Genomic DNA, 27988 nt, shown 5'->3' with positions numbered 1-27988 from the left:
ATTCATACTATAGGTATTGTGTCTATGTTCATTAATGCCATTAAATGTTGCCCATGAACTTCTATGGTTTTAAAAAGGGTTGGTCTGAACCCCCGAGACCCCCAGTCATCTCAAGAACAGGGAATTGCCCCAAGGTCATTGTACAAGATTTCAAAAACATCTGCAGCTTCTCCCATAAACAGCGCCACACCTAACCACAGGTTGCTTGTGGTTAGTGTTGAGCGAACCTGTCAAAATATTCGGGTTCGGCAACGTTACCCAACCTGAAGTTCATTGTTTGATTTCCCGCGGCTGCAGAAGTTGGACGCCACCATGGGGAGTCTTAGAAGACTATGGCTGTACTCATATTTTGCTGGCATCCAACTTCAGCAGCCGCAGGGAATCAAACAATGAACTTTGGTTTGGTTAACTTTGACGAACCCGAACAGGTATACTAACATTACTAGTAGTATTTTTTGTATTTCATCTGCTGCTCTTTCTCTTGATATTAATAGAAGCCTCAAGATAAAAAAAGATTGCATTGCCAGTTCTCAAAAAACATTTGGGCTACAATGCAGGCATCCATTCCTTGGTGTAGGATAGCTTAGCTCCCACATAGGAACAGACCCCCAAAGGGCCGTTACTATAAGGCCGTGTTCAAAAACTGTATTCTAATCATTATTTGCAGCTCCTTCTGCGTTTTGTACCTACTTTTTCTTTGGACAACAATTTTTGCCGAACAGTCCGCCTATACTTAGGGGGCATTCACACCTCCACAAAATTGAATTACTGCGGCTCTGTGGTTACAGAGCCACGGTTATTCAAAGAGTTTCTCATATTGACACATCATTTCAGGCGGGAAACAAATCCATTACTCACCTTCCCCTCCTATAATGTCCGCAAAATTGCGGATGTGTGAATGCCCCCTTACACGCTTACTTGGTGACTAGATGACTAACCGTGACTACACAAACTCTACAGAATGGTTTTAAGGGGTTTCTACCATCTAGAGTTACAGTAAGTAGAGCAGCTCTAGAGCACGAGCGAAATACTCTGCAGATGTAAGTTTTATGGTGAACAGATACTTTTTATGGCAAACGAGAACTGTATATTATCTGGTAACTGAAAAACAAAGTGACTTTACAGCCTAATCCTCTGTGTATAAGCCGATAACTAATGTACCATGGGAAATACTTTCAGGCAAATACACCGCTAGAAATAGCTGCTAAATACCATTCCACTAAATAAATATTTTACAAGTTTCATAATTGTATTAATTCTTTTATCTTTCTGCTTTCACCTGCACTTTAACAGTTCTCTCTCATGCAGAAGCAGACTATTAAATCCGATTGGAATTCATTGCAATTACCTTGCAGAAATCATCAGCCGAATCAGAGCATTTAACACTAAGTGCTACTTTGATTGGCCACTTACCCGGAGGGCAACCTAAGGTCAAATATATTCTGATTATAAAGTATTGTCAGGAATACTCTGCTCCTGAGGGTGCGAATAAAGGAAACCAGCAATGCTAGTGTATTCAAGATGGGGGCATCTATCTATCTATCTATCTATCTATCTATCTATCTATCTCCTATCTCTATATCTATCTAATCTGTAAAAGTCAATTAAGTCAAGACATCACACTAAAGAAAAAAAATGACCAAAACAATGGCTATACCATAGGACTTAAACCATGAAATAATTATTATTATTTTTTTTTTTTTTACATCCAGGTTGTTTAGACCCCCTACAATTGCTAGAACTATGCTAAACTGAGGGTGTCTCCCGGATCACTCTAGCAGCGGTGACGTTCTGAACAATTGGACCCCGACTAATCAACACTTTTACCATTTCTCAATGCCACGTCAAAAGTATTTATTTTTTATACAATAGGAACACATTCAGATCCCTATACTACCTAATCATAAGAAAACAAAATCCGCTGACCACAGTGGGACCAGTAACTATTTAAGGTATATGGGGCCTCTTAGCTTTCCACTGTCAAATGATGTTAGGGTCATGCATGATGGATTTCAACCCATTGGGGCACAAAAAGAAAAAAAAAAAAAAACTATGACAAAAAATTAATCTAAACCTTAAAATATTTGCGAATAAATTCTTTTCAAACCTTTTACTTTTCTAAAATTTTAATATAACAATAAAATTTCTATGTATCACCAAAAATCTATAAGAAGCCTGAATACTACAGCAAAAGACTTGCTTTGGCATTTGGTGATCCAAACATTCAAACAGGCCATAGAGGGATAACATGGGACACATTGGCCCATGAAAACCACTGTGTGTGGCCGACTTAACCCTATAAAGGACAGACAGAAAGTGTTAATGCTCTGGCGTAAATCTTTGTAGATGCAGTAATAGCTCTAATGCTTCCATCAGGGTGAGCGATCGGAGGTTTACCACTGAACTTCACTCCAACCTTTGCACTCAACTCTAAACATTCAGAAAGATCAGACAGGCCAAATAAACTAGAGAAAAATAATTAAAGCTCGATTATGTTGTCCGCCTGAGGACAGGTTTACTTTAACACTTCTTATCCATCTAACAGCTTTCAGCGTGAGACTCCAAAACAAGGTTTTTACAAGTGGCCTGAATCTAAACAAAGGGGGAGGAAAATACTTTAAGATTTATTAACATAATTTTGACACCTACTTTTCTCCCTGCAGTTGTATATTTCTTCTCCATCTCTTTCGGTGGAATGTGTTAACCTCTAACCCTTTCAAGCCGTGGCAAGAAATACAATTATTTTATAACTCTGAGACAGATACTTCCATTATGAGACGTCTCTCCCTTGATCCGACTCGAGCTGTTTAATAAAATATTTATCTTTTCCCAAACAGGTGGCTCTGTGGTTAAAGACCTGACCTCTCCCCCCCAAATATCATAACTCACGACCCGCCAGACAGCGGGCGCTTTTATCAAACCACTTATTTTACAAGCTGGGACAAATCTAATTTGTGCAAGTAAAAGAAAGGATTGTGCAGTATCAACCTGACATTGGCTTATCACTGAACGCTATTGCTCCATCTCCTTTACTTTGCTCTATACAACTCCAGACGGAAACATATAGGGTGCGTTCACACGTACAAGATCCGCAGCAGATTTGATGGCCCAGATTTCCTTTGCTTTGAATCTGCAACTTCAAATCTGCTGCAGATCCTGTATGTGTGAACGCACCCTTATGGTGCGTTTACACAGACAGATTTATCTGACAGATCTTGGAAGCCAAACCCAGGAACAGACTATAAACAGGGAACGGGTCATAAAGGAAAGGCTGAGATTTCTCCGCTTTTCAAATCCATTCCTGGCTTTGGCTTCCAAAATCTGTCAGATAAATCTCTCTGTGTAAACGCACCATTAGGGGGCATTTCTACTGCAGATTTGCACTTGGAAGTTCCAAAGTGTGTTACAGAACTTGCAATGTGGATTACATTTTAACAGATCCCATCCACGCACTGCATATAAAAATCTGCATGGAAATTGAAGGTTTGGAACACTATAGAAAAATTATTATAGTGGTTTTTCGGGTAAAACAAATTGATGGACTATCCATAGAATAGGTCATCAATCACTGATCAGCATGGTGCCGATGGGGCCAGAAGGAGTTCTCTTCATTCACTGTGTAGTGGTGTCGATGCATAACAACTCAGTACTAGATCAAGTGGTCTGGCCACTACAGCAGGGGTAGGGAACCATGGCTCTCCAGCTGTTGCAAAACTACAACTCCCATCATGCCGGAAAAGCCAAAGCTAAAGCTTTGGCTGTCCATGCATGATGAGAGTTGTAGTTTTGCAACAGCTGGAGAGCCAAGGTTCCCTACCCCTGCACTACAGAGTGAATAGAGGCTACTTTTGACCCAATTCCTTCTGTACTTTGGTCCCTGAAAAGATGATTTTTGAGGGCACCAGGCTGCATTCTCGGGAACTGTACAGACATGCGCCGCACTGTAATGATTCAGCCGTGCGGTGCTGTCATATCTGTACAGTTCCCCCGCTCCCAGCATCTAATTACAGATGCTGCCCGGGCGGGGGAGAGTCCATTACAGGCATTCCACGCCCGTGTTCCGTGAGGCACACAAAACGTGAGAATGCAGCATTAGAGTTGAATTGAACAAAGTTCTAGCACGTTCGGGTTTGCGTGTGGCATGCAGCATTTGACTAGTAGTGGCTGCTAAAGTTGAAGGCAGTCCGGAAAAACATGGATACAGCCAATGGCTGCACGCTTGGATTTGGACAAAACAGAGCATGCTTGAAGTTTGCTCATTTCTACCTATTCTGTGTCCCTTTAAGTTATAAACTTGTATAACGAATTTATTGTTTAGCTGAAGATCTAGGCCAAAACATTCCTAATGCCTTCGGTGTAGGAACAGACTGGTTAACATTAACAAAGATAAAGGGAAACAATGTATCGTGAATAATCAATTATAACTGTTCTATAAAGACAGGCATTGTGGCAACATATTCTGTTAACATTTCCGCATCCGTCAGGCGTTAACACTCCTGTCTGAGCTTCAATGCATAGTTATCTTCTTACACAATTACTTATAGTCCCAGTCTGTAGCTACCTGGCAGCGTCTCCTCATCTGTCAGTCTGGGCTCCTACTTTAAAATGACTAGGCCCACACATTAAGATTATGACCCCAATCAGACCAATGTCCTAATAATTCACTGTTAGGATAATCATCAGAGTCTGGAAAATGACACCGTGACATGTTTTGTTATGATGGAAACCGGGACATCCTTGTCATCAAAGCGAATGATAATTTCGGCCACTGACACACAGATCAATGCTGTGATCAGTCATTTTTGGTAACATCCAGTAAGCACTGGTATTCTGGTACTTCAGCTGTTGTAAAACTACAATTCACATCTTGCCTGGACAACCAAAAGATATGGCTTTGGCTGTCTAGGTATGATGGGAATTGTAGTATTGCAACAGATGGAGTGCTGAAGGTTCCCCATCACTGCCCTATACCAACACAAGAGGAAGTCTATCACTCAAGGCTGGTGAGGTAGTAAAAAGACACCCAGCCCTCCCCCCTTTCGATAACACATAGTTCAAGCAGCGTGAAAGTCATGACAGGTTCCTTTATTATAACCAAAGTGTTCCAAATGCAACATGGAATGAAGTCCAAGGCTCATTTGTTAAAAAACTGAGCTCAAGAACAAGAGGACACAGTGAGAGGTTATTTGGGGAAAAGATCAGAAGCAATGTGAGAAAATATTATTTTACTGAAAGAGTAGTAGATACCTGGAACAAACTTCCAGCAGATGTGGTTGGTAAATCTACAACAACAGAATTTAAACCTCCCTGGGATAAACATATATCTATCCTAAGATAAAAAGAGAGGAAATAATATAAGGGCAGACTAGATGGACCCAGTGGTGGTCTTCTGCCGACAATCTTCTATGTTTCTATGTTGTAGAGTGTGGATGCACACAGTTAAGCCTACAATCCCAGTATAGACAGGAAGTAGCAAGATAAAAGTACAGTCCAATCATCTATAATATAGTCAAATCCAAAATTTACAAAAACTGGTACAGAAGGGCAACGTTTTGACCGTAATGGCCTTTATCAAGCGTGATATTACAGATGAAATGTCAATTTGGGATTTGAATATACTAAGGTTCCCCTAATATGTCTACGCAGAGGAGTTTGAGCTTTGTATTAGAAAAATTCTGTTTTTCCTAACTTTTGGGGGGCAATACAATACTTTGATAAAAATTTTCCCCGGACTTCTACTTTAAAAGGCGTATTCCAATTTAATTATAAAAACAACTACAGCTTAGAAGTTTAGAAGAAAAAAAAGTCGAGTCGAGGTCCCACTGCTAAACAGCCCTCCCCCCAAACAGGAGAACTTCTAGCAGCTCCATTATAACTCCATATGACTGACAGCAGGGAAGTGCAGAAATCTAGTCCCCGCTCATTCTCCTGATTGGTGGGGATCACAGCAGTGAGACCACCCAATGATCAAAATTTCAAACAAGTCAAAAGTTGCTGTTTTTTTTTTTTTTTTTAAAGAACGGTATGCTTTTAGATAATAAAGTAGAGCAAATACACCTTGCCCAATACAGCGCTGTCCCTCCAATACCTCTGTTTACTACCCCTGATGATGCGCTCTCCCTGCTCGTCTGATGGCGCTCAACATCCACTCAGTGATTGGCTGCTTTGAGTGGATCATCATCAGCGGAGCAGGGAGAGCGCGTCATAGAGGTACCATGATGTACCACAGCAGATGTACTAGAGCTCCCGAGCATTTTAGTATTTTACACTCTTAGGAGGCTTCTCTGTGCTTTTGTAATTACATTGAAATACCTCCTTAAGAGGATTATAAGTATATGCTATCAGATTATCACACAATTGAGAATTTTTAATTTATTTAGGGAAAAAGGGTGCTTTTAAGGGCAGACAGTCCCTCTAAGCTAAACCTATTTCCCACCTCCGATACTGGAGATGTGTTTTGCTGACGTACAGATCTTGGAATCCATTGTAATATATAGTTTTGTTATGTTAATATATAAAAATACATTATTCCTGGAATTTCTGGTTTGGATCTCAGACAGTAAAAAAGAGAATAATTCAGATTTAGAAGATGTAAAATGCCGGCAGTGCAGCAAGTGCAAATGGAGTGTATCCAATATAAGAGCGATGTTCCCACATAAGAGCGGTTTCGGCCTAATTAAAATAGCATTCCAAAGGTCAGAAGCCAAAGCGGATTAATAAATCACAGAAACTCATAATTGCAGCCGGCACATTATTTTAATTGCTCGGGAAAAAAAAAAAAAAAACATTATTACTCAGAAGTCATTTTTCTTCAGCTGATCATTGAAAAAAAAAATGAAAGCTGTTAAACTCCATAATTTATCGACTAATGGCGATCGCATAATTCTTCCCGTTAAGGAAAAGTTGAGGTGTAAGTTCAGGGTCAGGCAAATATTCTTAGGAGAGAATCTAGATCCAATACATAATCTGTAGCAGATATGGGCTACATCTTCTACCTTTATGGATTTATGGTAATTCTTGAGTCAGATTTTTCTATACATAGGAATATACGTTAACCCCTTAAGCTAAGGATAAGGAGACGTAAAACCTAATCATACAGCAGCTCCTATATATTTTCATTATCACCACTGTTAAAGTGTCACTGTCGTTTTTTGCAGAAATCAATAGTACAGGCAATTTTAAGAAACGTTGTAATTGGGTTTATTAGGCAAATATGCCATTATCTGCATTCAAAAAGACTTTCCGCAGGTCCCCCCTCCCTCCTCTCTCATTCACTGCTCATTATTAGGAAATCACGACTCTTTACATCAGACGTTCCCTATGTAACTTATGGAGGGGGGAGGGGGAGGAGGGAGAATTGTCAGCAGCAGAGAACAAAGGATTACACAGCTGGACCTGTGTGAAAGCCAGTATTCAGAGGTCAGAAAGGTCAATGCTGACTTCAGAGGAGATATATCCCGATGATGCAGCTGTAAATTCTTTGTTGTCCTGTTTTGGTGCCTCATCTCCCTCCAACCCTCCCCTCATGATAAAAATGAATTTCTTTGGCTAATAAACCAAATTATAAAGTTTCTTAAAATCACCTGTACTACTGATTTCCGCCAAAAAAAAAAAAAAAAAAATTTAAAACGACAGTAATGCCCCTATTCCACAGGTCGTTTAGAGGAGCAAACGAGCGCTCTCGGCGCTTGTTTGCTCCCCGTTCCCCGCTCGCTGCCGCCGCTATTCAACGCGGCTACAGCGAGCGGGTGAGTGCGGGAGGGGGCGGCGGGGAGCTGCGGGGGGGGGGGCAGTAGGCTGCCCGGGGGATCGCTGATCGTCCAGGCAGCCCATAGGATATAGCAGCGTCTGCTGCAGATGCAGCTATTCAACGGAGCGACGGCAGCAGATCGCTGCTATATCAGTCGCTTGCGACTGCAACGAACAGCCGACATGAACGATGTCGGCTGATCGTTGCACTCTATTCCACCGGTTTTAAGGCCCTATTCCACGGAACGATTATCGTCGCTACGGACGATAATCGTTCCGTGGAATAGGGCCTTAAAACTAAAGCCATGAGACTTCTTCATCCCTGTATGATCACTGGGGATATGACCTCTACCAATATAGAAAATGAATAGGACTTGCTGCAGTTCTCTGCCCAACCAGAAGGAACGCAGGGAGAAATAGTGTATGGGCTACACCACTTTTAATCTTTTAACGGTGGGGGGCTCATAAGTCAGAATCCAGAACCCTAAAGTGATGGTATATCTTGGAGCATACCAAATAGGGGGAAAATAGGCAGAAGACATTATTTTTGGCTGGAATCTGCAATATGAATAAAGTGGTTTTCAGACTGGAAATCTTCAGCTCCATACCAGGGCTCAAGGATCAAGAGTCATAGAGGTGGTGCTATGCTGCAGCAGCATGCCTGCCTCCTCAGGCTCTTACCCCTAATCTGCCTTGGCATATAAAACTCAGTGCAGGAAGCCAAGCAGAGTGGAGGAGGCATGCATGCTGCCACTCAGCACCACCTCTATTAGCTTGAAAAGAACAGGTAATTTCATAACATTACAGCCATCATTTGTTTTATCTTCCTATCTGCATCTCTGGGCATGCTATAGAGCTGACAGATTCCCTTTAATAGGAGCTTGTCTCACTGTCATGCTATATGGCATGCGTTACAGAAAAGGAGAAGCTGAGTAGATTGATGGATATTTTATAAGAAAACATTCATTAGAACTATTTTTTTAGGCCTCTGCTCATTCTGGGCCTAAGAGTCCAGTGGGCGGTCCTATTCATTGACTAACAGCTATCTTCAAATGCATTCTCATACCGGTAAAGCTGCACTATTAGGACCACCCACTGGACTACTAAATTCACAGTCATTTCCCACAAAACTATATATTCATCTGCTCTATGACAAAATGCTGGCAGATCTGCCCGCACTTTTAACGTGACAGGTTCCCTTTAAGAAGAAGTTAGGCAACGTATGAAGAAAATGGCTTACACCGGAACCTGAACAGAAAAATAAGACAGAGAGAACACTTCAAGCCGCTGAAGAAATCAAGTACGCACTGGTCAGATCTTCACAGCGCGTGTCAAACAGTGCAATTCTGTAATGAGTACTCTTAAGAGTGTAAGAGGCGCATGCCAGCCTTACAAAGGTCATGCCGACATGCATTGTGAATGCTACTTCTGTCTTAATCTGCTTTGACCTGGATTTCTATAGCAACAGTATAATCTCTTACCTGTACTGTGGTCAGCCATTGCACTGATCTTAGCCTCGTCAGCTACTGTTAAAAAGGTAAATGTAAGAAGGTTAGCCCGGTTAGTGCCCACATTCCACATGCAGCAAACAAATGATAGGAACATTAATATGAGATGTCTCATGCAAATCCCTTTAAGAGACTGAAGCCCTCCATGCAGTAGAGGCATTACAGGCACTTGCGTTATCATCGCTGTACATGTTAGCATCACCCACATATAAAGAATTAAACGAATAATTATTTGCATTGTCTGTTCATGCCCCAAGCAGATCATTGCTAGTAAACAGAGTCACGATGATGCATCTTATCCAGGACGCTGATCAATGGCGGCTTATTAATAACCGTATTAGAGGATATCAGCACAGCCATTCCTACAAGGAGACACTACACTATACTAGTTCTGGTCTGTCGAGCGTTGTGCTTTTTGTGTATGGGCAATAATATCCATGCGTACGCCTGTAGACATCAGACCTGCTGTATCTGATGGAGAGAATGTGACCAGACACTGCCTGTGGCCAAAAAAGTGAAGGAATGGGGACATGTAGAGACAATACGTCTCAGATGTGGCTGTGATAGGTAAAATATAGTAACTGAATTACTATAGCTACAAGGAAGAAGAACGCCATATATATATATATATATATATATATATATATATATATATATATATATATATATAGTGCACTTGGTGACTAGCTGTGAAAGGGATAATATGTGCAGATAATAGCATGGTACAGGATAGCTACATACATGTATTCTATTGTCTCCTTTCAGACTTTTAGGTGTAATGAGACATGCCTTGTCCCCATATGGCACATATGCCATTCACAACAATGGATGACACTATGCTTTCTTGGGCCATGTCTGGTATTGCAGCATAGACAGACTCGCTTGAATTTGGTGCGGTCGTCTCAAGTCTAGTAACACTTATCCACAAGGATGGGGCTACGTGTCTGATCACTGGGGCCCCTAGGATTTCAAACGAGGAGTCCCAGTGTGTCCCATCAGAACGGAGAAGCTCCATTTGTTGTCTCTATCAGTTGTGGGAGGTAGCATACAGTGTCTCGCTATATCCAGAAGATCTTGTGTGTATAGGGGAAAAGTATTAAAGTCTTTTTAAAGTCCCTTTTAAGCTGGCCATATATTTAAGATCTCTATTGTTCATGCTTGGCTGAGTATATATATATAAAATGAATGGAGGAGAAAACTCCTGCCGGAGTCGTATGATGGTGGCTTATCTCCCCGAGAACAAAAAGTACTCCACACACTTTATATTTCTGTTGGCTGTACCATCAGTATGAAGTGTATGGGGCTCTCCAAAACTCCACCAACAGATATCCTCAGTGGATATCCCCAATGCCTTTGTTCTCAGAGAGACAAGCCGCCATCAGAGCTGTCTGGCTGCAGTTTACCACTCCCTATAGAGATCACAGAAATTCTCCTGTGTATGGGGAGGACAGGAGAGATAATTGTCTGTCGAACAATTACTTGGCCGACAGTTATCAAACCCTTCTACCCATATCTGTTATTAGGGGTGGAGTCAGGAAGCAGCCATATGCATTAGATCTTCCGATCCAGACAGACTTGCTATACCTAATCTATAGTCCCCATAGACAAGAGTGACGTCATTTCTGCAAAAAGAGACAGCCCCTTCTATGTGTGGAAGAAATAGAAAAGTAACATAGTAACATAGTAGAATACCACCAGATTAGTTTATATTAGCGCTTTGGTTACATGCACTCAAGTCGGGATTTCAGTCATCTGTATATAAGCGAGTTAAATTGCCTTTTGCCCTTACACCAGGGAAAGGATTACATTGAAAGTCTCCAGAAAATAAGGGGTTAAAGCAGAATTCGGGGCTTCTATATAGTGCAGGGTACAGTATGCAGGTACCAGCTTAGTATTTAGTGACAATACTGCTTCAGGTTTCTGCCAGATGCAAATATCCACGTCCGGCACAATTGTATCCAGCCACACTATTGATTGGCCTTATTATTACATCTAAGGTTCTACATTGTGAGCCATTTAATCTTATTATCCCAGAGAAATAATACCTTGCTCTCCACTGGCTGGCAAAGTCACATTGCTTTCATAAGTACTCTGGCACAGACAGTCAATTAAACTAATAGCGGCTGAGATTAAATCTAAAAGTAAACACTTTGTTTCAGTAGCAGCGAATCGAATGTCAAGAGTTTTGGCCAGTTCCTGCGGATTCCTGACCTAATGTTATAGAATCTGCAGTGAGATCTATCCGTGTGCGCCTGGGCGATTAACCCGGGACCGGGGCAAATCTATGCATAGGACGGCCATTGACATTAAACTGTTTTCCAATGAGCAACTTCATAATGACAGTCCAACAAGTAAACGCCTCATATTAGGCTGGGTTCACACTACGTTTTTGCAATCCGTTTTCCCATCTGCTTTTTGCGGAAAAAAAACTGATGCATTTGTGTGCGTCAGTTTTGAGCCGTTTTTTTTTATTTTTTTTTAACGGACACAAAAATGAGGTCGACTGCATTTTTGTGTACGTTAAAAAAAACAAAACAAAAAAAAACAGATCCATTATGATCTGGGTTTTTTTATAATGGAAAAACGGATGCACACAAATGCATGTTTTTTCATCTTTTCATTTTTTTTTTTGGCAAAAAACAGATTGCAAAAACAAAGCGTAAACCCAGCCTTACTGGATTGTTACTTTTATGAACGGGTTGGGTTGGATGCAGGAAATTTCTGCTGGCCATCAATGTCCACAGAGACTCGCTGTCTGAAAGTAAATAAAAAAAACCTTCTTTTGTCATTCATCCACAGTATAAAATCTAGGGTAGAAGATGCCTGACCTATACATATAGTGCTTTCATCAACAATATGACTTTACCACAGCCCACCAGGGATAACATTGGAACTTCCCATTCTAACAATGAGACTTGCATATAATATAATGTTTATTGGAGTCATAAAAGGGGTTGTTAAGAATAAAAAAAAAAAAATTAAACAAAATGCACATAAGTGGAAGGTGGTGGTGGTGGTGTTCTACAACCAGTCACTAGACTAAGCGTCCTAAGTTAGATAATAAACAGTAGATCGACGCTCGTTTGCTGAGCTATTATCGGGAAGCAAGGGCTGCACGGACATAGTTAAATAATAAATACTAACTCACCTTATCGTGTTTCCGGGCGTCCTCGGAGGCCTGCCGCGCTGTGTGCAGCTCTGCTTCAGCTCCGGTCTTTGCAGTGTTAGGTCGCCAGCCGCTCAGCCAATCACTGGCTGAGACAGGCTGCGATTGTCACTGCAAAGACCAGAGCAGAGGCAGAGCTGCACACAGCGTGGAAGGCCTTCGAGGACGCCCGGAAAAGTGTAAAGGTGAGTTAATATTCATTATTTTATGCTAGAATCATCAGTCGTCGGTCGCGCATCACTATTACACATAGCAATGTGTGGTCGGTGCCCAATGATTTTAGGTCTGAACCGAAAGAAACAATCAGCCGCTAGTTTAATTGGCCGCTCGTTCTCTTTATTGCACAGAGTAATAATCGCCCTGATTCAGCTGATTATCGCTTTATAAAATAGGGCCCTTAGCAGTCACTTATATACAGGACTAGACTGCTGTGGCCAAGGACTGGCTGCAGCATCATGTGATGTCATTGCAGGTAGGCCTCACACTGGATTCAGAATAAAATTATGGGCCAGAATTGTTTGTTTTTATACAATCAGTGAACGTTTCAGAGAAGCTGACGCAATTATTTCAGGGATTATTTTGAGTGCTATTTCCTAATGTTATAACGGGAACTGCTCATTATACGAGCTGGAACATTTATGATATTAGCCCTGATGGGCTGTGGTAATCCATACTGTCTATAAAAGGACTTTATGCAAAGTCCAAACTCCTTTTTTCTGTAGCTTTTACACTGTTAACGAGAAACAGTAACAAGTTGCATATTGGAAAAAACTTCCTGCAGGCAACGGTATCCATTGAAATTATGGCTTATTTATTTTATACAGATTCCGACTAGCAGACTTGGTGGAAAAACAAGGGGTTATCCAGGCTTAGAACAACTTAGCAGCTTTCTTCCAGCAACAATCATTGTCTTCACTTTGGGTGTGGGGTTTGCAGCTCAGTACCATTGAAATGAATAGAGCTAAAATGCAATACCACACAAAGCCTGGGGAGACAGGGGTGGCACTGTTTTTACAAGAAAGTAGTTGTGTTTTTTCTAAACCTGGATAAGGATTATACTATGTGCCATTCTCTACTTATAGCAAAAATTGGAATAGTCCAAATATTAGTCCTGGTGGGCTGTGGGAAATAATATTGTACATAAAGAAAACATATGCAAAATCCAGGCATATATATATATATATACACTCACCGGCCACTTTATTAGGTACACCATGCTAGTAACGGGTTGGACCCCCTTTTGCCTTCAGAACTGCCTCAATTCTTGGTGGCATAGATACAACAAGGTGCTGGAAGCATTTCTCAGAGATTTTGGTCCATATTGACATGATGGCATCACACAGTTGCCGCAGATTTGTCGGCTGCACATCCATGATGCCAATCTCCCGTTCCACCACATCCCAAAGATGCTCTATTGGATTGAGATCTGGTGACTGTGGAGGCCATTTGAGTACAGTGAACTCATTGTCATGTTCAAGAAACCAGTCTGAGATGATTCTAGCTTTATGACATGGCGCATTATCCTGCTGAAAGTAGCCATCAGATGTTGGGTACATTGTGGTCATAAAGGGATGGACATGGTCAGCAACAATACTCAGGTAGGCTGTGGCGTTGCAACGATGCTCAATTGGTACCAAGAGGCCCAAAGAGTGCCAAGAAAATATTCCCCACACCATGACACCACCACCAGCCTGAACCGTTGATACAAGGCAGGATGGATCCATGCTTTCATGTTGTTGACGCCAAATTCTGACCCTACCATCCGAATGTTGCAGCAGAAATCGAGACTCATCAGACCAGGCAACGTTTTTCCAATCTTCTACTGTCCAATTTCGATGAGCTTGTGCAAATTGTAGCCTCAGTTTCCTGTTCTTAGCTGAAAGGAGTGGCACCCGGTGTGGTCTTCTGCTGCTGTAGCCCATCTGCCTCAAAGTTGGACGTACTGTGCCTTCAGAGATGCTCTTCTGCCTACCTTGGTTGTAACGGTTGGCTATTTGAGTCACTGTTGCCTTTCTATCAGCTCGAACCAGTCTGCCCATTCTCCTCTGACCTCTGGCATCAACAAGGCATTTCCGCCCACAGAACTGCCGCTCACTGGATGTTTTTTCTTTTTCGGACTATTCTCTGTAAACCCTAGAGATGGTTGTGCGTGAAAATCCCAGTAGATCAGCAGTTTCTGAAATACTCAGACCAGCCCTTCTGGCACCAACAACCATGCCACGTTCAAAGGCACTCAAATCACCTTTCTTCCCCATACTGATGCTCGGTTTGAACTGCAGGAGATTGTCTTGACCATGTCTACATGCCTAAATGCACTGAGTTGCCGCCATGTGATTGGCTGATTAGAAATTAAGTGGTAACGTGCAGTTGGACAGGTGTACCTAATAAAGTGGCCGGTGAGTGTATGTGTATATATATATATATATATATATATATATATATATATATATATATATATATATATATATACACACACACACATATATATATATATATATATATATATATACACACACATATATATGTACATACATTACATACATATATATATATATATATATATATATATATATATATATATATATATATCTACATCCAGATAAGATAGATAGATAGATGTACATAAAAACGCACATATATATCAGGGATTAAAAGTCAGGTGACGTTTGCTTGGCATGTGCTGTATGAGTAAAAGGAAACTTAGATACTGAAATCCTTAGATTTTCAGTGAACCCATAATAATGAGCGGCAGCCCATGAGCCTGATATTTCACAGCTTGCATTTCAGATAATGCGGCTATGATCCAGTGCATGGGCTATGAGCTGGGAGATGGTGACCTTTGAATAAGTCACAGTATCTGCTTATCACAACTCACAGCAGACGTCACATACGCACAGCCAAGGCTTTGCCCTATTGCTGCACAGCCCATCATCTGGCAGGGCCCTGCTGGATCGGGGAAAGGGGGGGAATTAGAGAATTAATCTACCCACTGAGTGAGGAAGGAAAAGCTGAGCTTCTTTATCTATGAAATTGTCAGGAAGGATAAATCCTATCTTAATATGTACTTCTTAGTGTTATAAAGAATGGCCGCTCCCCATCAGACTTCTGGGAGGCAGCACCTTGTAAAGCCATTTAATAAGGCGCATTAACATTCCAGATACTGTACGCGACCGCATACACATATACAGCAGGGTGATGATGGAAATATTGCATTGGAGGAATTTTAATTAGAACTATTAGGAATTATTTCCCAGGCATGAGGAAAGATGACACTGCAAGGGATGCTCAGCTGCTGATAGGGGATCAAGGCAAATTCCCCAAAGTCCATGAGCACAGCTTAATGGGAAGACCATACGGCCTCGGAATCCTGCAGTGCTCATTTCTAGCTTTCTGTAAATTTATAGGACATTGGTTTGGTATAAAAGGGAAAATAATACACACATTTTTTACCTAAATCCATGCTCTTTGATTTCCGTGTTTTAACAAACTCCATTTGACTGGCATCTCCAAACTGCTTAGTGCGCTTTTCCGACATGCTCTGGCGTCCAAATCCTTCTCTCTGGAAGGCGAGGGACGGATCTACATCTGGGCTCAGAGTGCTGCTGGTAAGAAGACAAGAACGGTCATGAAAGACGCAGAATCATTACTAACAAACAGTTCCCCTACCTGGAGCAAAACTACAATATACCCAACAGGATTTTGCTATAAACACCATCTTTATATCGAACTGGTCATGTTCTAGTTGTATATTTTATTCTACTTTCTGTACATATACGTGGGCGACAATGTAAACAGCTGTCCGTAGTTTTTAGAGATAAGCAAAATTACAGTAAATAGGGCTGCATCCATCTTCTCCAGCCACTGGGAGTCGAATGCCGAGTGTTTGGGGTTTCATGGACCCCAAACTTACTGTAATTTTGTTCATTTGTAACTTTCATTAGACCGGGTGCATTTGTGGCAGCTCACATATTAGTAGAAAGATGAATGGATTCTAGGTTGCCAACCAGTGTCCCAAATAGAAATCCTATAGAAAAAGGTGTCAATCCAGCACTCCAGTGATCAGTTACAACTTAAAGTGACACTGTCCCCCGCCCCTTTTTGCATTCTGACTCCTCTACACAGGTGTAAAGGGTAAATTTAGCAGTTTCCATACCTTATTTTACATCATACGTGCTAGTTCACAGATTGTTTTAAGTGGGCAGGGCTTCACTGCAACTGTGCCACTTAGCCCCGCCGCCAGCACCACCATAGGCCCCTCCGTGACGTCATCGGCACATAGGCCCCCGCCCCCTCGACGCCCATTGGTGTTGGCCAACCTAGAGGCGGTGGGGTTTAGACCTTTAGGCCCCGTTCCCACTGAGGAAAGGTAGCGGAATTCCGCGACGAATGCTGTTAGCCTCCCGCTCATAATTAGAGTCTATGGGAGGCGCGCGCTCCTGCTCTGTACGCGCTGAAGAATGAACATGTTCATTCTTCAGCGCGTACAGAGCAGGAGCGCGCGCCTCCCATAGACTCCCATTATGAGCGGGAGGCTAACGGCATTCCGCAGCGGACAATTTCGTTGCGGAATTCCGCTACCTTTCCTCAGTGGGAACGGGGCCTCAGGCCAGCCTAGGGGCCTATGGTCAGCGAGGGGGCGGGGCCTATTTGTCAATGACGCCACGGAGGGGTGGGGCCTACGGTGGCGGGGCTAAGTGGTGCAGTTGCTGTGAAGCCCTGCCCACTTAGCACAATCCACAGATTATAAAATATCACTTTTTACTTGAACAAGCACCATGATGTATGATGTAAAATAAGGCATGAAAACCGCTAAATTTACGAAAACCGCTAAAACCTACGAACCCACAATTGCAGGCAGCACTTTGTGTCTCTATAGTGGTCTGTAGCTCAAGGACTACTACTTTATAGACCTTTGCCGCGACTGTGGGTCCACACTACAACATGTCCTATTTTTTTGCAGCACAGATCACTGCCTATTCACAGATTAGCAAAGACTGTGGAAGTGTGAATCGGCACATAGAAACTTATTGGCGGAGTTGCAATCGTGGACAAGTTTTGCAGCCATGAGAATAAGGCCCAATTCATTCACAATCATGTCTTTTTGAGCATGCTGAGTAAACATCCACAGTGCAGGGGGAAAAAGTGAAAGAATCCTTAAATCCAATAATAAATGTTCCTGTGGCTCAAAGAATATTTGCAGAACAATATGAAATTTTGGATCACTCCACTCTAAGAGTTCCTGTGTGATCCAATTCAATATTTCTGCCTTGTTTTGCATGCATCTTGAAAGAGTTAACATCCAACACAGTGGGAATTTCCATTTCCGTTGCCATATACATCTCGTCAACATTTATCTCAACTTTCCTTTCATAAAAAAACTACCAAAACCTCAATTTCCTTCATGTCTATTGTTAAAAAAAATTGCAAATTGAATTTACAGACGTGAATCTAATACATTAGCTTAAAGTGTGACCCTAGCTGTGATTTAGCGAACAAATATTTCTAAGTGTCCTGAAAGTCACCTTGTCCGGCTTATTACCGAGCACCGTCATTAAGCTGCATCCCACCAACACATTCATCCCTCTTATTTCCAATTACTAGAATATTCATCAGATTTCAGCAGATGCACATCTCATCCCCAAGACTGATTTGGGAAGAGACTAGCCACCCGGTGACCCTGCATATTATTAACATTCCTAATATTAATCCCTTCTTATTGCACACTTTGTTTTCATAATATTTTCATGAAGGATTAGGCAGATAATGTCATGCTGGACAGCGTACATTTCCCTCTGTGATTCGGAACAGCTGCCCGGCTTGTTTGGATAACCCCCTTTTGTCCATGGTGAATGCTCCAAGTCTCTGGCTCTGACCAAGAGGTTGTACAGAACATGTGTCTCCCCTCTGTTTGTCCGTCTCAACCCACTGACTGCAGGAAATTGAACCGCTCCATCTCCGAGGCTGTTTTTTTTTTTTTTTATAGAACTGTTTGTTTTGAGCGTTTTACATATTTACATATTTTTTCTTTTTTGCAGATTACTTTTTGGCGCAAAGGCCACTTTATTGAGCTAGGATATACATTTCAATGGCTTTATAATTGAAAACCTATTCTTGGGATAAGCCATCAGTAACCGATTAGTGGGCACCCCCTGTCGATAAGCCGATTCCTGTGAGCAGAGTGGCATCTTTACTTACTAGCTGGCACAGCTCCATAAACTAAGTAGTGGTCGTACCTGGCATTGCAGGGAGGCCAATTAATTTTAAAGAGGAACTCCAGTAAGAAGAAAAAAAAACTGCAAGTGGTAGTGTTTTCTTTCCAGCCTGACACAGTGCTCTCTGCTGCCACCTCTGTCCATGTCAGGAACTAAAGGGGGTTTTCAGCGAAGATCTTTTTCTTTCAAATCAACTGGTGTCAGAAAGTTATATATATTTTTAATTTACTTCTATAAAAAAAAAAAAAAAAAAAAAAAAAAAAAAAGTCTTCCCGTGCTTATCAGCTACTGTATGTCCTGCAGGAAATGTGGTTTTATTTTCAGTTTGACACAGTGCTCTCTGCTGACATCTCAGGCCGAGACAGGAACAGTTTTCTATGAATCCCCATAGAAAACCTCTCCTGCTCTGGACAGTTCCTGTCTCGGCAAAAGATGTCAGGAGAGAGCACTGTGTCAGACTGGAAATAAAAATTTCTAGGCCATACAGCAGCTGATAAGTATGGGAATATTTTTTAAGATTTTTAATAGAAGTAAATTACAAATCTATACAACTTTCTGACTCCATTTTGATTTGAAAGAAAAAGATTTTGCTGGGCAAACCCTTTAAGAGAAATAGCAAATCCCCATAGAAAACCTCTCCTGCACTGGACAGTACCTGTCACAAACAAAGGTGGCAGAAGAACATAACGCTTCCTGCAGGACATACAGCAGCTGATAAGTACTGGAAGGCTTGAGATTTTTAAACAGAAGTAAATTACACATCTATATAACTTTTTTAAACCAGATGATTTTAAAGCTGTTTTTGCTGGATTTTCCATGTAAAGGGCCACAGCTACAAACCAGTGTATACACCAATGCCTGGTAGGAAATGGAAAGTCAGAGCATTTTGCAAAAAAAACAAAACACTTTTTCGTATGTTTGTGGCATTTGTCTCCCATAGAAGAACTATTCTGCTTGAAACTCCATCCATTTATAAAAGTACTTTTAGTTCGCAAATAAAAAATCCAAAAAAAAAAAGACCCGTTGCTCCACAAATGGAAACCTGTGTTCTATTGGAAGCAGTATTTTGTATTTTGTCATCCACTTCTTGGCTAGTAACATTATGCCTTTGTCAGCTTTGGCCATTCACCGGTTTGGGTGGACCGGAAATCTATCTCCGTAAAATCTAGATGCGAGCTACGTTGCTGAAAGACGCATTATTAGTACTTTATAATGCGGGTAAAACATTTTGCCTGCTTTTTTTGAGCACTTCCCCATGACTAATGTGCTTTTATAGTGCCGAGAACTCCTTGAATTAGAGGACCGGCAGTAGTTATAACATCCATTAAGGAGCCTGGGTCACAGTCTAAGTCAGGGATAGCAAAAACAAACAGCGCAGCTATCCTAAGGTAAATGCATTTTAACAAAGCGAGCCTAACAATGCAGCGGATGGCTAAATCTAGCTATGACATACCTTACCCATTTTAAAAAGACTTTGGCCAATACATCCTAATAATGAAGAACATCCACCATAAGGTCTATACAGAAACAACCAAGGTATTAGAGCTGTGAAAAAATTACTTTCAGGATCAAAGTAAAGAGACAGCCACATAAAAAAATAACATCTAAGGCTGTCTATGACATGCAGAGAGAATTCTCCATTTACACCATACACCTGGCAGATAATGATAGACTAGACCTGGTTTATGCCAACCACATACTGAGCTCTAGCTGCCAACAGTGTCGCTAAACCTGCCAAGCAGCTGTTATTGCTGGGGAAGCCGTGTCTGGTCTTACAAATGTAGTATTACACCCCTGCCAAGTGGCTGACCATGTACTACATGGACAGACGGGACTACCAGAGAACGAGGAACTCATACTTAGCGGGGACGGCCCACAGTGACATCCGTACGCAAAGAGGATCCCTAAAAGGCTTAATTCTATTCGATATTAACAACTAATAAATATCGCTACTATTATTTCACATTTGTATAAATATAAAGTGTACCTTACATGACATTAAAAAAAATAAAATCCAAGCAAATATAAAGTTAACGCCCATGCTTCTGCATTTCCCTCTAAGACGGTGGCTGAACCCTAAGATTAGTTAATTTACTCCTTTACAACAGTGTACAGCTGCTGGCCAATAAACATTCATCTTCACTGGGCCAACTGACATCCCTTCCTGTATTTGGTCTTTTTTTGCTGTTACTAAAGACCAAATGTGCTTAGCAACAGAGCCTTGACTGCAATTTTCCAGTAAGTGAGACACCTAGTGGCTGAATTTATAGCATTGCATTCCATATAGAGAACAGGCAAAAAATAAATAAATTGCAAAGATGCCATCACCTCCTATTTACTGGTAATGACAGTGGCCGTATAGAATCAATTTATATGGACCAAATGAAGAAAAAAAAAAACCCTGAAAACAGCTTTAATTATAAATTATCTTATTGTTTTATATAATCAATCCCACGTAGATCTATGTATTTCCAAGTGTTTAATTCCATTATGTTTGTACAGCCCGATCCAGAAGTGAGTCTCCATTCATAGATTTGATAGGATAAATTCACATATATCCGATTTGCTGTGGACGTACCTCCCCTTTCTGCAAGATCCACATATCTGTTGCAGCATTTTTGCAACGTGTGTTCCTTGTCTCATTTACACGTTCCATAATCACAGTCCGTGCACAGACAATGTGCTACGTACCAGAATCCGGAGCTCTCTGCATCATTATCCATTATGTTGCTGGGAGCTCCAAAACTGTTTCAAGCTTTGCACTACTGTACTGACACACTGTGCCAGTACAGTAGCGTGAAGATTTAAATGAGAACTATCAGCAGTTTAGATGAATCTAACATGCTGTTAGCCCCCTATAGTGCCAGCGACGGTGAGGAGGAAGGTATGCGTGTAACCTTCCTCCTCTGCGCCAATCCCATGCGGTTAGTTGGGGTAAACTCCACTCCATCCAAAGCACTGCTGCATCCTCTGGCCCACCCCTTCCAATGATAATCAATACAAGGGGCGGCCGGATGACACGGCAGTGCTCCTAAGGGTGCTCCAGAGCAGACTTTACCCCTACTAACAGTGGGGTGCAGAGGAGGAAGGTAACACACATACCTTCCTTCTTAGCTTCCCCCAAGCTATAGGGGGCTATCAGCAAGTAAGATTCGTATAACCTGATGATAGCTCCCTTTAAATAGTTTTCGAACTCCCAGCATCATCATTCGTCATGATGCCGGAAGTTCCAAAACTTTTTAAAGGGGAACTAACAGCAGGTTATACGAATCTTACTTGCAGATAGCCCCCTATAGCATAGGAGATGCTAAGGAGGAAGGTCTGTGCTCTGAACTCTGTAAGCTTTGGCTGTCCAAGCATGATGGGAATTGTAGTTTTGCAACAGCTGAAGGCACCGAAGTTTGCCCATCCCTCAAGTAGATGGACAGCAGAATCAGGTGACTGAATATTCCGTTGCATTCTGTATAGGAAATGTAACTAAATTTTAATGAAAACTGTTGGCAAAGAAACAATATAAAAAAAGTTGGCTAGGTGGAGCTAGCAATTCAGTAGCCATCAGTTAATAAGACTTTAGCAGCATGAACCTGGTGACAGCCACTGAAGCGTTCGGCCTGACTATGCTGTCACACAGAGTGTACAAATAATTGTGGTTGAACGCGAGCCAAGAGCAGGAGCCTAGAACAGCTGAGCGGAGCAGTACAGGGAAGGTGCGCAGCGTCACTCATTTCTCCATAATCTTGCTGATCTACTCAAAGGAAACTCAGGAGAAGGCCCGACTGCAGAAGCGGCAGATAATAACTCTCCCGTCTCGGGTTCATTATCACTACAGCCTTAGGAGGAGGCTCCACCGAGAGCTTTATTTTGCTTATTGATGTACATAATTACTAGGCTTGCAAATTAATGCATAATTCCCCAATTACACGGAGAGGACTGGAGTCTTCAAGACTGTCTAATAATTATCAAATTCATGTCGAAGATCATCTCTTTGGGTATCATTATGCTCTGAAAGCTGTGCAAACCTGTGAAACAAAGTGGAGTCTATAGGCAATTTGCAACACTACGACCTCCATCATTAATAATTAGTGGTTTATCCCACTTGGGGCCTTTACCCAGAGGCAGATGGAGTGAACACCGAATAAATCAAAATTACAGATTTTTGTGGACTGCTTTAGGATGAAGCTAATTTCCTTGACTGTTCTAGTCTCTGAACCAAATGCTGCTATTTGTACCAGAAATCTTATGCTGGATGGTGAGATATTGTAGTACTGTTTATCTAGGCAATACCCACCTCTCGGTAGATTCACTAGTTACGGTTTTGGACCAGGCTCCGGCAGAGTCAGTAACGCATCCTACATCATCGTGAGAGCTGGAAGACGATTGGTCAGAGAGCTGAGAGGGCAGCGTTAGCGCCCGGTCATCTTCAATGATCACAGTGTCATCGTGAGGCATGTTCACGGTTGGGGAAAGTTGGTATTTACCTGCACGAAGAAAAGACAAAGCATTATTTTAATGGAAACTAAGCTGGACAAGTCATAAAAGTGTAAAGATTCAACGTCACAATAGGGGCCAATGGCTGTAGGATTTAAAATGACTCTGTCATTTGAAAAAGTTTGGACTGCTCAGGGCCTGAGTGTTTATACCCAGATCAATCATTAGAACAAGGCACAAAAGGCACATATATGAGTGCTTCAGAGACCATGCAGAGCTGCAGCATGCACACTTCCTCCCTCCCCCACTTGCTGGAATGATGTACAAGGTTCAATGTTAAAAGCCTAATGTTAAAAGCCTGGCCTGTTGTAGGAATTGTAGTTTTACATCAGCTGGAGGGCTTGAGTTTGACATCCCTAGGGTGCCAGAACCCAAACTCTCTGTATTTTATTTCCAGCTGCCGAAGAAGTTGAATGCAACCCTTGGAAATGATGAAAAACATGGATACAGCCTATGGCTGTATCCATGTTTTCTAGGCAGCCTTTGGGCTACATCCAACTTGTTCAACCACCGGTAATCAAATGCAGAGACCCGACAAACCAGAGTATGCTTGAGGTTCACTCATCTCTAGTGTCTAAATTTGTATGATACAAGATAAACTCCAATGAAGAATAGATTGGATGGGAAAGAAGATCTATGTACAACTCAACCGAATATTAACGTCATGTTTAATAGAGCAGCATACAACCTATTACAGTGTTAGTAGGTATTTCTAAGAGCAAGACTAGTGGGTATGGCTCCATGCCCTACAACGCGGCTTTCGCAGCAGCAGATTGACTAAGCCTGGTTAAAAGGAAATGGAAACACAAAATTTTGAACAAAAGAAAAAGTCAAAGAATTCACTTCCGATCAATAATATACTTTGACACCAAGCCTATCATGCAGCCACATTACCGCCATGACAGAGAACACTTTGGTTCTCCTTTTGTGCTGTCAATGGTTTTGCAGTAAATTTTCCTTTCTGAAGTTTACTAATAGAGATAACAACAATTGTCTAATTTATTTTGATGACTTCATTACATTTTTACACCTCCCTCGATACCTAAAGTAATGATATTAATGTGATCTTCCTAGGAGAAGGGGAATACTGTTAGCGCTAATGGTGACGTTACATAATAAAGGCTTTCGCTGGAACAAACTATTATTGATATAGATCAGAAGAGGCAGGAGACGTCGGCGGTGTGATGGGTTATCATAAAAATGAAGGTTGGCCTTGTGCCTGGAGAAATAAAGAATCCAGCCCTGGAGATATGCTTTATTGCTATAACAGGTGAAACATTATTGTGTAAATAGGCATTTATCAAGTCCTGATACACACAGGGATAACGCTGGGGCGAGGGGAATTCATGGGTGAAAATTGAGACGTAACATCTTGCCTCTTCCCGTGACAGCAAAATTACAAGTTTATATAATTTGTTCTGTTTATTGTCTATGGGTGGCAATGTAACTTTATACATCTTCATTAGAATTCTCCTATAGTCAATGAAAGAATTGCCAGCCATGTTATTACTTGGTTTCCACGAACATTATGGCTGCTATGACCCATATAAGATATTGAAGAGATAACGTGAACCACGAAGGACTCCAGGAGTGAAAAACTGATGGCTTACTCTTATTACTATCAAGATTTGATCATTGCAGGTCCCTTCATTGTTTATACAGGCACAGCGGCTCATCTGCCCGATGCTGCTGTTCAATTCCATTCTAGTCCTTTCATTTTGACCTACAAGAATCTGGAGGTTCAGACTCCTTCATCAAACACAGCTGACCTATCCAAAGGAACGGCTATCAATGATTTGCTCCTGGAAAGCTCTGATAATAAGGTCTACCAGCTTTCTAGTTTTTCTCATGGCAGAACCAAAATTCAAGCCCAAAAGTAATGTACGGCCCATAAGTCTTGAATTCTTTTTTTTATAAAATAAATAATTCGAAGTCCTGATGAAGAACAGGAAGTGCATTTCTTGGTCTGTACTTTCAGGGAGTTTTTAGTGAGTCTTATTTATTTTATGCTTTTCGACAATTACAAAATCCATTCCTAGTTCTTAAAGAAGCATTCCACCAATGATGGTCCGTTTAAAACCCGTGGGCGCCCATGTGACTTCTTCACCGGCTGGCCTGCAGCTGGAGGCTGGACGTCAGGACCCTAATGTATCTCTATGAAAGCGATCTTATAGAGATGCATTAGAGACCCTGCTTTTTGGCCTTCACTAGCCTTGGAGAAAGAAGAGGGTCAGAAATGCTTTGACGTCCTCGCACGCAGGATTTGAATGTCACCGTAGGACGTGAATGAAGCCATGCCATAGGACACCAATCATCATTGGTAAGTATATGCACCAGCCTGCTGCCTGGGGGGAGGAATTAAAAATGTGGAATGCATCTTTAAACCGAATGTACCAGCAGGTACATTGGTTTAAGATTTTTACATCAATAGACTGGTGTCAGGGCAGGGATCTCGGAGGTGTGGTCCTTCTTTTGAACTGCGCCCGGTTCTGGCTCCGTCTATTTCTGGGCTCCGGGCCACCCTGAAGCACTGAAGTCTGGCCCGCTTGCCCCCAGTGTGATGTCCTGCCCTCCCCTCTGTGACATGGCTCCATTAGAATCAGAGCTGCATCACAGAGGGGCGGGGTTTCTTCACACTGGGGGCGTGGTTAAAAAAAGGACCGCACTACCGACATCCCCACCCTCGCACCATTCTATCAATGTAAAAATCTTAAAGCGATGTACCTCTTAGTACATTCGCTTTAGGTCATGAAACAAACCAGATGACCCATGGTCACATTATATACAGACAATCTCCTAAACTGAACCTAATTTAACCAATTTATAAAACACTGTCTACCTATACAGTCTAGGATGGCAAACAGAATTGTCTACATAACAGTGGCACATTATTACTAATATAATGTATGCTAAAACCTACAATGCTATGTTTACAGCAAACATGAAGGCCGATTTATAAGAACACCACAAAAAAATCATTATTTTTCTTAATTCCGGTGTTAATGAGCTCATTAGAAACATTGGAATCTGAATGATCTAATCGCGCTGCTTAGGTCTTTATATTCAAGAAGGGAGGGGAAAAAAATGACTCGCCAATAAGAAGAGAAAAATGTTTTTTAATGTCAGGAGCAATTTTAATCAAACAGCTCATTGTATTTTAAATTTGAAAATCCTTATGAACTAATCCCAAGATGAGCTGGCCAGTAAATCCCAGTTCTCCTGTGGCAAGACAAGTCTTTATTAACTGGGTCTGTTATGGGAAAGCTGGATGGCTGCAAAGCAAGCGCTAATAACCTCACTGGCCACAGGGGACGACAGAGCCAGCGTGATGCTGCATGCTAACAAAGGATGTAGAAAATTATCTATACCGTTACAGAGCTAATGCACTGAGAAATAGGAAATCCAAGCAAGTCATGGATGGCACTCAAATTACCCATTCTGTGGTCTTACAATTACATGTATACGTTCTTGCCTTGTAAATATTTTACAAATAGAAGAATTGTTGAAAATACATAACGAAAAGTCACTGATATTCATCAGTCATAACAAAAAAAAAAAAAAAAAGAATCTACATCTTTCTAAATCACCGGTAATGATCAAGTCTATGCAAACTAGTACCATTCACGTTTTATGGATATGGAAACGGAAAGGGAGGCAAATACACATAATTTTCCATGGATCACAGAGAAAATAAAATGACGGGAGGTTCTGCGGCCCAGATAAATCATTGAACGTGTGAGTGAGGCCTTAGGCTCTAGACATTGGGTTTCCAAAAAAAAAAAATAGAGTGGCCACATCCATCACATGGCAAACACAAATGGTGCCAAACAGGCTTCACAGACTTATAATGAGGGGGGGCGCTAATGGGCCTTACTGTTCTTAACTAGATGTAGTTTATTATATTTTATTCCCTTTCCTTCAACGCAATTTGAATAAATAGGTAAAGTAGATTGGTTCACCAAAGATAGAAGGATAAAATTGCAATTTTAAAGGGGCTGGAGTGCAACAGCTGGGAACATCTATAATATTTATTAAAGGAAAACCAACAGCAGGTAGTGGGACTAACCGGTAGTGGGACTAACATTCTCAAAATATAGGGGATGCTATTAGTCCGGTGCTCATCACTGCAGACTGCCAAATGAATATTTAGAATACAATGCATATAGAATGGGGACATGCCAAATGGATGAACAGTAGCCCCAACCCCCAGGGCACCAAACCACCTGATGTACATATTGATTAAAGGCAGATTTGGTGAAGGATGAAGGTAAGAAAATTACCTTTATTCTCAGTGTTTGGTGATCTATGGAAAAATAACAGCAGGTGAAGGGCTTTTTACAGGGACCAATTATTGTCCAGGAGTGTTGCTAAAAACGCTAGTGTGGCCAACAATCAGCCCGTGTAAAAGTGACATGGATCTGCTGAGTGCGGGGAAAATACCAGATTCTTGGCTGATTGGCTCTTTAGGGCAAGCTTTAACATTTATCGTTGCTGGCCACACATTGAGTAATGCGTGGCTGATAGCGATGATCTGTGCTGTCAGTTTAAATATCACAAGCAATAGTGTAAACTTACATCTGTGCTGCTTGTGATCCGGGATCCAGGTCTTCCATCCTCCAGCCGCTGATTGTATCTTCAGGCCTCGCCTCCTCCCCAATGATGACAGCCGGAGGAGTTAGGCCTGAAGATTCAGCCGGAAGACTGGAGACCTAAATAGCAGATCACAAGCAGCGCTGATGTAAGTTTACACTTTTCCTTGTGATATTTAAAGTGTACCCAGCGTTTGTAAAAAAAATTCTGACATGTCAAAGAGACATAAAACACAAGAAGTGCAACAGCAACCTACAGGTGCAAGTGCTTACCTT

At 41.6% G+C, this 27988-nt stretch overlaps 1 protein-coding gene across 17 annotated transcripts in view; it reads right to left on the bottom strand.

The window, feature by feature from the left end:
* PARD3 (par-3 family cell polarity regulator) overlaps positions 1 to 27988 on the bottom strand; it is a 458970-nt gene that overhangs the window by 174623 nt on the left and 256359 nt on the right. For 7 of the 17 annotated variants that reach the window (XM_069958961.1, XM_069958945.1, XM_069958951.1 and 4 more), the window contains 3 exons: positions 22924 to 23113; positions 15865 to 16025; positions 9231 to 9275 (listed from right to left, as the gene is read on the bottom strand). In XM_069958961.1, coding sequence (XP_069815062.1) covers positions 9231 to 9275; positions 15865 to 16025; positions 22924 to 23113 — 396 coding nt within the window. The remainder of the gene's footprint in view (positions 1 to 9230; positions 9276 to 15864; positions 16026 to 22923; positions 23114 to 27988) is intronic. The other 10 variants (XM_069958948.1, XM_069958954.1, XM_069958962.1 and 7 more) reach the window with 4 other exon arrangements.

Source organism: Dendropsophus ebraccatus, chromosome 2 (assembly GCF_027789765.1).
Source record: "Dendropsophus ebraccatus isolate aDenEbr1 chromosome 2, aDenEbr1.pat, whole genome shotgun sequence".
Lineage (NCBI taxonomy): Eukaryota > Metazoa > Chordata > Amphibia > Anura > Hylidae > Dendropsophus > Dendropsophus ebraccatus.
Note: the sequence above shows the minus strand (reverse complement) of the source record. Positions and strands in the feature narration are given on the sequence as shown.